The sequence below is a fragment of the Pseudopodoces humilis genome, chromosome 8 (genome assembly GCF_049639895.1).
Source record: "Pseudopodoces humilis isolate 2021_Gansu_Grassland_sample_001 chromosome 8, ASM4963989v1, whole genome shotgun sequence".
NCBI classification, from domain to species: Eukaryota; Metazoa; Chordata; class Aves; order Passeriformes; family Paridae; genus Pseudopodoces; species Pseudopodoces humilis.
Window position 1 is genome coordinate 34,550,519 of NC_142207.1, and position 9,022 is coordinate 34,559,540.

The following is a 9,022-nucleotide window of genomic DNA, read 5'->3' on the forward strand; positions in this document are numbered from 1 at the left end:
TGAGTAGTAAAACTTTTACAACATAATAAAGTATATCAGAACCCCAGTGCAGCACAATTGGAATTGTCTAAAGATGCTGAATTATGGGTGGTTGTCATATAAAGTTCAGTCCACAGTATTAGAAATCATATTCTCCAGCAACATGTATATAATTGAGAGAGCTTCATAATAACCGTCAGTTTAAAGGCTCATAAAACTGCGCTTTACCAGTAATTTGCAAGAGGAAAGAATTCTTAAAGGAAAGTAACATCTTTTTCTCAGAAAGACTCTGAAGTCAATACTCTGTGCATTTTTAAACAAGCAACTCCAGAAGCTCTCTTACACAGTTTTCAGTAGGGCACTGAACTATACTATATTTATCTATTTAACCCTCGGTTTAAATAGATAAATATCTATCTGTAGTACACACAAACTAGAAAGAAAATTAGTATCACATAGAGAGGAACACTCTGTAAGTATGTTGGAAGCAAAGCATGTTACATTTTATTTTGGACTATAAGTGTAGAGGTTACATTAAGGTAAATATCTTGATGTAACACTGTAACCAACACTTAAACAAGGTAGGGCATTCACACACAGAAAATTAAGATTGTTGCTTTTATGAAATTGCACAAGCTACATTTATCTACCTCCCATATATAACAGAAGAATAATTCTACAAATATTATCAGCTCTTGACATTCTCACTGTGCAAAACTCTCAAAACTCTCAGTTTCTACCCGACATTCTAAACCGAACTCCTTTCAGTCTGTTATAATCAATTAGAGTTTTGTAAATAAAATTTGTTTGTTTTCAAATAAAGCTACTTCAAGCTGTTTCGGGAAGCAAAGTAAGTAATAGTAGCAGTAATAGTAATAATAACTACAATTTCTATTTGGATTTCAGAACCTGAGGAAACAAAAGCAGCACATGTCAAGCCTAGCGTTTTCCTACCTGGAGCAGGTAAGGACCAGCTCTCAAATGCCACCTTGGGATAGCTCAGACTAGTAATCCCGTTCATGTTTAGATGAGACACCAGCACAAACAAGAACCAAAAGAAAAGAAAATCTCCCCTGTCCTCCTCTGTTATTAGCAATGCCAATAGCAGTGGCTAAGACCTGGTAATCAAACCAAGGACCAGGAGGACCAGAACAACCCAACCCCTCAGCTAGAGAGAAACAGGCTTAAGAGGAGACTTACTGCCTGCCATGTGACAGGGGGAGGTGTGCTGCCCATTGGGAGTGCTGGAGGTGAGGTCGATGGCCATGCCGCAGTGCTCCCTTTCAGGCGAATAGTCATTGTCACCTGCGGGCACAACACAGGTCCCCTGTAAGTTGTTATCCCCCTCTTCAGCAGAGACACACAAAGATTAAAAACCACAACCCGCTTGCTCCCCTCGCCCCTGCCCTTCCCTCCTTTACCGGTGGGGTCTTGCAGAGCCTGTCAAATCTTGACTCTCAGTGCCCCCAAGTAAACACTTGGCTGATTTTAAGAGCCCCCTCAAAGCTACTGTCACCATTCTTTTACACACACTCCTGTGGCAAACCTTGTCCCAGCTGCCTGGTTCTAAGTAAGTTAGGATTACTTTTCCATTAGCAGACAGGGAGAATCCAGGCTGGGCAGGGAAAGACTGGAATAGTAATTCATCATACAGACCTTCCCCCCAAAGCTGTGGGTTAGCTGACAGTTAAACAAAGCACTTACACAACCCCCCCCACATAGAAAACAAGAGAAATGCATAGAGAAAGGCACAAAAAGTTTTTGGCTGCAGTCTGAATTTCTGGAGATGAACTCTCTCTTATTTGCAAAGTTCATTCACCCTCAGCAAATATTTAAACCTAAAGATACTCACCCATGCACCCATCCCCATGCATTTCTCAGCTGTACAGAGAGTTTATATTTAAATGCTACTAATTCAGTGTCAATGCAGACACTGTACACAAGGAAGCTAAACTTCCAGGTGTCTGCATTATACAAAGGAGAGTAGGAAAAGAAAAGTAATTCAGAATAATCAAACAAAATGACTACTTACATGTAATATATCCATCAACAGCCTCTGCTTCCATAGTCAAAGTGCAGTGCTGCAAGGCAGAAAAGTACACCCTCAGAGCCGCCTGTCAGTATCAACCATTAAATGATTAAACTTACTTAAAGCCCTAAGTAGTTGCCCATTTTATTGCTGTTGCAACTACTGTCTAGAGAAACACACAAGTGCACTGCATGTGCTCATTTGCAAATCACTGAACTCTTCCTGTAAATTATGTGAGTAGACATGCAGCTGCCTCCTGGCCAGGTGGCACCTGGATCATCCTGGTCTGACCATACTTCTGTCTGTGCCACCCTCACATCTTTGCCTGATCTGAGAGTTTTTCCCCGACTTTCCACTTGTTTGTTCAAGCTGGGATGGTAATGCTTTATCAATTATCTGCTCTATCTGCAGCCAGAACAGACTTTGAAGATATGGATACTACTAACAATTGCTCTTTTCACACACACTACAAGAGACTGCCTCCTGGTCTAAACAAAATAAACCCTCCCATGTCCATACCCCTTGGACAGAGTTGTTCCAGCTTTGTCTCACACCTGTGAGACACACACCTGTACACACACCTGTTCACTCTAACCCTATTTATTTGCCACAGCACAGGGCCAAACACCACACTTCATACTCCCAGATCACACATTTTGTGGTGTGAAGCAATCTTAAAGTTTCTGGAAGCACTTTGCTGACACAGAACAAGCTATTACTTTCCCGAAACCCAAGTAACTGTATAGAATGACACCCCCTAGCTATCATTTGATATATATTGTGGGGGGGAAAAAGAAGAGGAGAGATCAATAATAATAACCATGTTCTTTTAAGTGGAAAAGTTAAAAATCTGACATGACCAGAGGAAAATTTTATTTCCTCTCTCCCTCCATGGCCTCTTTTTTGCCTTTAGTTTCAAAACTCTCACTGCACCAGGCAGCTAAATTATTCACAATGAGCCATTTCTGTATTGATCGCCAAGTATATTTAGCCCTGGCTCCTGGAATTTCTCCATTACTTACTGGAAAACAGGCAGCTTCACTTCTTGTCTCCAAAACCACTTCCCTCCCCCTCCCTTAACCCTCTTTCCTTCCCCCCTTCCCCGACTCTCCCCCAATAAATAAATACTTTTCTCTGTGTTCTTCTTCAGTATAAAGCAGATCAAATTCCCAAGGCATTCAGCACATAACACTTAAATTTCAACCTGCCTCATTACTACCAAACTCTCTTAAATTACTGATTTTCACAACTCTTAAAAATAAATCTCAAAAAAAAAGCAAAAAAAAAAGCAAAAAAAAAAAGCAAAAAAGTTTTCAGAACAGGTAAGCCACTTCCTCAAGCCCTTCAAAATTACCTTATCTTCCCCCTAGTCCAGGTAGGCAGGCACACACTGAGAAAAAGAAAGAAACATCAGAAGCAACAGGGAAAGATCATCCCAGCCAATGAAGTGGAAGGAAAGAAAGGGGAGGAAGGGAGGAGGAAGAGAAAGGAAGACAAAAAGAAACACAGAAACATCCGTAACCTAAATTAAAACACAACTTGATTTTTATTTTTTTTATTTCTTCAATGGGGAGAGGACGAGGAAGAGGAGAGGGAAAGGAAAAAGTTTGGTCACCATTTTTAGGCTGGTGATGGCAAATCCCAGCTGCTGAGCCTTCCTCTCCACAAGGAATGGAGGGAGAGAGTTTTGCTCGAGCTGAAGACACAGGAAGATGGAGAAAGTTTTAAAAAATAGTGTTTTTAAAGGCGGGGGGAGAAGGGGGGAAGAAAGACGGGGAGGGGGAGAGGGATAGGGGAGAGAAAGTCGCCCCCGCCACTTACAGGTGGGGCATGCGGAGCCGGGAAGCCCCGGGATGAGCCGGCGGGGAAACTCGTTCAGGAATGGCACATACTTTGAAGATGAAGAACAAAAAAAAATGAAAAAAAAAGAAAAAAGAAAAAAAGAGGGAGAGGGAGGGAGGTCAGCCGGTGCTACAGCAATGCGATTAACTAGCGCGGAGAGAGCGGGGGGGATGGGGGGAAGGGGGGGGGGGAAGAGAGAGAGAGAGAGAAAGAGAGAGAGGGAGAGAGAGAGAGGAAAACTTGATCCACCGGTTCCTTACGGATTCCACGGATTCTACGGATCGGGGGGAGCGGAGGGAATGCGGGGCGGGATGGGAAGAGGGATGCGGGGCGGGATGGGAAGAGGGGGGCTCGGCGGGTGCACTCACACCCCGCGCAGCAAACCCGGGCCAACTTCCCCGGAGCGCCGCTCCGGCCCTGGGCGACGCCGGGCTCCGCGCCTCATCCTGCTTCTCCCCGCCCCTGCCACAACCTGTCAAAGTCATGGAAGTCCTGCCTCGCTTGTCATTTTATTCCCTTTCCCCCTTCTCCCCGCCGCAGGCCGCAGCCCCCCGGGGGCGCGCAGGTGGCGGCGGGCGCTGAGGGAAATGGCAGCGGGGCCGGGCTGGGTAACGGACCGGCGAGACCCGCCGCGGCTTCTGCCCCTGCTTTTTTGATTTGGTCTTCGTGGGGGGTTTTTTTGTTTGGTTGGTTTTGGATTTTTTAAATTATTTTTATATTTTGGGCTAACAGCAACAAGTCATCGGCGCCCGCGGGGATGCTGCACAGCCGCGCTCGGCTCGGGGACCCTCCGCACACATAGACCCGCACGGACGGACCGAGCCCCGCGTCCCGCCGGCCCCGGAACGGAGCTGTCCCTCCTCCCGCCGGGGAAAGAGGGGACGGGGAGGGAGAGGAGAGGAGGAAGGGAGGGGAGAAAGAAAAAGAAAGAAATAATAAGAAGCCAGGCGCAGATTTACCTCAGCCGCGCAGGCAGTGAGTCAGTTCCATCCCCCTTTTGTTTGTGTGTTTATTAGTGTCGGCTCCCTCTGCCCAGTGGAGGTGTGTTTGTGCACGGCAGTTGGCTGTGGGGGGACTAAGGCGGCGGAGGAGCCGTAGCTAAGGGTAATCCTGTTTTTACTTCCTCCATCTTCAGAGAGCAGAGGGTTAGCCTGGGACAGCTGGTCAAACCCCGAGAAACCGATCCGGCGGCGGCGGCGGCGGCGGCGGCCGCTCTCCCTCCCTCCCACAGACACACACACACACAGACACAGACACACCACTCATTCGCTCCCTCCTTCACACACTCCCTTCCCTCCCTCACACACGGATACGCGCACTCCCTCCCTCCCACACACACACACACCCGCTCCCTCACAGATACGCGCACTCCCTCACACCCATACACACCTCCTCCTTCACACACACTCCCTCAGACACACACTGTCCCTCCCTCAGGCTCAAACCCACGCACACTCATTCACTCCCGCACACTCGGTCGTCCCCCCTCCGCACGGACTCGCACTCTGTCCCTCACACACAGTCATCAGCCCCTCACACATTCTCACTCACACTCAGCCCTTGACACGCACTCACTCACTCACAGTTCTTCCCTCGAAGTCCCTCACACGGACACACTCGCTGCCTCACTCGCACTCAGTCAATCTCACTCGCACACTCCCACTCAATCCCAGAGACACTCAGTCCCTCACGCACACTCACACACCCGCTGCCCCCTTCCAGACCCTTTCCCGCCCCGCGGCGCCTCAGCCCCGGCGGGGCCGGCGCGGCGGGGGGCGGGTGCCCGCAGCCGGCGCGAGGCCGCTCAGCGCGCTCGGCAATCGATTACAGGACAAGCGCGGCCGCCGCCGCCGCCGCCGCCACAGTGCGCGCCCCGCGCCTCACGCGGGCGGGCGCGCGCGCCCTCAGGGCACGGCCGCGGCCCCTCAGGGCGGCCCGGCGCCGGGCACCCCCCGCATCCCTTGGGCAGCCGCTGCCCGGGGGCTCCCGCCGGCCGGGCGGAGGGACCGGTGGAGTCATGATTCAGCACTTCTGTTTATAAGCGGCCGGGGGGCGGCCGGGCTTGTCGCTTAATTAAACATTCACGGCCGCTATGAGTGGAGTTCCCGCGTAGAGACGGTCCGGCTGCAAGTAAAACCTCGGCGTGCTGTCCCACGCAGCTCCCGAGAAGTTGGTGTGCTGGGAAAAGTGTAAAAATGGGCATTGTTGACCTGAGGGAAATCCTCGCGCTTCTCTGCAGCCGAGGGTGAAGGAGCGGCCCCGAGTATTTCCCACAGCGAGGGCACATCCCCACACCGAAGAGAAACCCCCACAGACCCACTCCGGGGCTTGACCCAAACCCCCCCGAGTTGTCTGAGGGTGAATGCTTGATGTGCTTCCTCACAGAAGTTTTCCCTGCTTTCCACAGGTCCTGGATCAGGTGCAGCAGCATTGTCCTGCTCTCTTTTTGAACTGCTGGGGCTGGTGACCCTGGTAATACCATCATTAGGCGCCAGAGTTCACGGCCCATGGAGAAGCTGAGGTTGTGTCTATCATGCATGATATGCATGGACATGAAATTTCAATGTGCAAAATTAAACAAGTGAGCACTAGAAATCATCGGGATTCAGGCTGCCCATACACCCTTGAGCCTTTTGAGCCAACAGAGAAACTGATGGGAATAATGGAAGAGCGATCCTTGATTTTCGTTGGTACCAAAGGAGAGTAACACGTGTATTTTGCCACTGAGTTTCAGACAAACACTGATGGAAGTACCATCATCACTGCATACCCACATTCTTTGTATATTAAAGGCTCTAGGTACTGGAAAAATTTGCTTTGAGGCAAAGTCTGAACTACAAAATCTTGAAGCAAAAGCCTTAACTCTTGCTGTCACTGCACACAAGCAGTGTGTCTACCATTGCTAGAGACAAGCTAAACCCCAGGTTTTATTAGCACTGCCACTTCACATCAGATGAGATTCTGCTCTGTAGAACAGCAGCAGAGCCACCCAACCCTGAGAGAGGGAGACAAACCCCACTTTGGAAAAGACACTAAATGATTCAGCCAGCCCAAGACACTAAAGTTAATTGACAGCTCTCTCCCCAACACCACAAATTTGAGCCAATTAGTCATTATGCCACATCTGTGAAGTGGGTTTAACTTAACTCTTTTCATTTTGCATAGGAAGAAGGCAGAAAGGTCAGGGGACTGGCCACAGAGAGCACTCAGAGCTGAGCCTAGAAAGCAGACTTCGTGTTTCCCACGCCTACGTATCAACAACTAGACTTGGCTTGCCTACACCAGAAAATAGACTGGCATAGCTGGAGCTGGGTAATTATACCGTAACAGTTTATGCTGGAATAACTCTCCTTGTGGACACTCTCCTCCAGATGGAAAGTGACTTCCCAAAAGCTGTCCAAATGAATTCACTCAACAGCACACACTTGGAGTTTGTCTTCCCCCCCCCCCCCACCCCCCTTTCCCTCTTCATTTTGGGGGGTAAAAATTCCTGAGATATGGGTCTCGGCAGCATTTTGAAGCCTTTGATCACTTTTACAGACCATTAAAAGCGGGGACAAATGCAAAACATGTCATTGAAATGCTACAAGTCTTGTTGTCAAGATTTTTATGGTGCTTTTCATCAAAATGTTGAAAACTGAAAGCTTCCAGCTGGCTCTCCATGCAGGTAATAACTTAATAGCTAACAGCTTTTCTCCCAAAGCTCCTGGAACCTGCCTGAGCCATGGAAGCTGATGGGAAAATCCAGACCCATCCCCTACAGTAAATATTTTCTGGGGTTTTTTTTTAATCCTGCTGCTCTGCAAGCCTTTGAAACCAAATGAAGATCTGAAAACAAGGAGGAGTGACCAAGGGGAAAGTACAGGGAAGGGAATAAAGTGACAGGACTTGGCTTTGTAAATCAGCTAACTCCAAGGGCTGCGGAGATGAGCACATCCTCACTACAGCAACACGGGGCTGAATCACTGTTTCAAGGCAGACCTTGGCTCTGGGCTCTAGCAAGAGCTCCACAGTGATTTACATTGCCCAGCTCAGCAGAGCTGCTGTGGTGATCTTGATCAAGTGATGGCTTGGGGATCAAGAGAGCCAGATTCACATCCAACAGTGACCAGAGGTCCTCCACATGATTTTGGCCAAGCCATTATTGCCCTGCATTTTTCAGCTCTGCATTTCTGAAACAGCAGTTAATGCACTGAGAGCTTCTCTTCTGCCGAGCAGGGTCCCAAGAGCAGTTCTCAGCTTTACCACGTTACAGAGGTCCCTCTGGCACCCCTCTGAAAGAGCCATTCCTGGAGCTCCTGGGAGCCCCTTTCCATTGCCATCCACAGGACCTCAGCCCTGCCTGCCCTGGGACAGTGTCCTGCCACACAAGTCTGGCTGTCCCCAGGATCAGAGGCTGTGCCAGGAGCCACCTACTCAAGAGCTCTGATGTCCTCCTTGGCATTTGCTCAGTCTCCCCGAGCCTTGGTTCCCCTCCTGTGTGCTGGAGATAACAGAGCTCCCGGGTCTGACAGGAGAGTTTAATTTCTCATCATTTGACAGCAATGTGCTTTGATAGGTTTGATAGGCTCAGCCTGCTTTCAGCTAAATATTTAACCATTTAACCCATAAATATGTGTGTGTATATGCACATGCACGTGTGAGAATTGTTATTCAAAACTTCCATCATGCTTTTTATGTAAATTCTGGTTTAAAGTTTCTAATTCCCCTTTTTTTTATATGCCTGTACAAGGTCAAGGTGCTCTAGGAGTTCACTCCCAAAACTTTCTATTTGGTATTCACGTAAATAGTAGCTCAGCACGGCGTAAGCTCCAGCCTTATGTACACTTAGCAAATTAAAAAAGACTGATGTGCCACACTGTTGCCTTGGACAGCACTGAGCATGGCAGAGCAGCAGACCCCTGCATCAGCTCTCTTGCTGTTGGACTGAGCACTCTCTTCCCTTCCCATAGAAGGGGCACTTTGAAGACAAACTGGATCCAGTCCCAATATACTTTGGAGAGGACAAACACAGACCTTTCTTTACTTAACTGTGCGTTGGGCAATCTAAAAACCATATAAGCACTAATCTATTTGTTATTCCATCTCCTCCTCTTGCCTACAAGGAAGCACTGTTTTATGCTTATATGTATCAATTAATGGACCTATAAAGAAAATAACGAACATCCTTGA

At 48.5% G+C, this 9,022-nt stretch overlaps 1 protein-coding gene across 3 annotated transcripts in view; it reads right to left on the bottom strand.

Annotated features, from left to right (window-relative positions):
* Positions 1 to 5,024, bottom strand: part of IKZF2 (IKAROS family zinc finger 2) — a 115,973-nt gene extending 110,949 nt beyond the window's left edge. For all 3 annotated transcript variants that reach the window (XM_088058761.1, XM_014257747.2, XM_005528886.3), the window contains exons 1-3: positions 4,810 to 5,024; positions 2,012 to 2,060; positions 1,180 to 1,284 (exon numbers count right to left, since the gene is read on the bottom strand). In XM_088058761.1, the coding sequence (XP_087914887.1) occupies positions 1,180 to 1,284; positions 2,012 to 2,045 (139 nt within the window). In that variant the 5' untranslated portion in view covers positions 2,046 to 2,060; positions 4,810 to 5,024. The remainder of the gene's footprint in view (positions 1 to 1,179; positions 1,285 to 2,011; positions 2,061 to 4,809) is intronic.
* Positions 5,025 to 9,022: the final 3,998 nt, after the last annotated feature.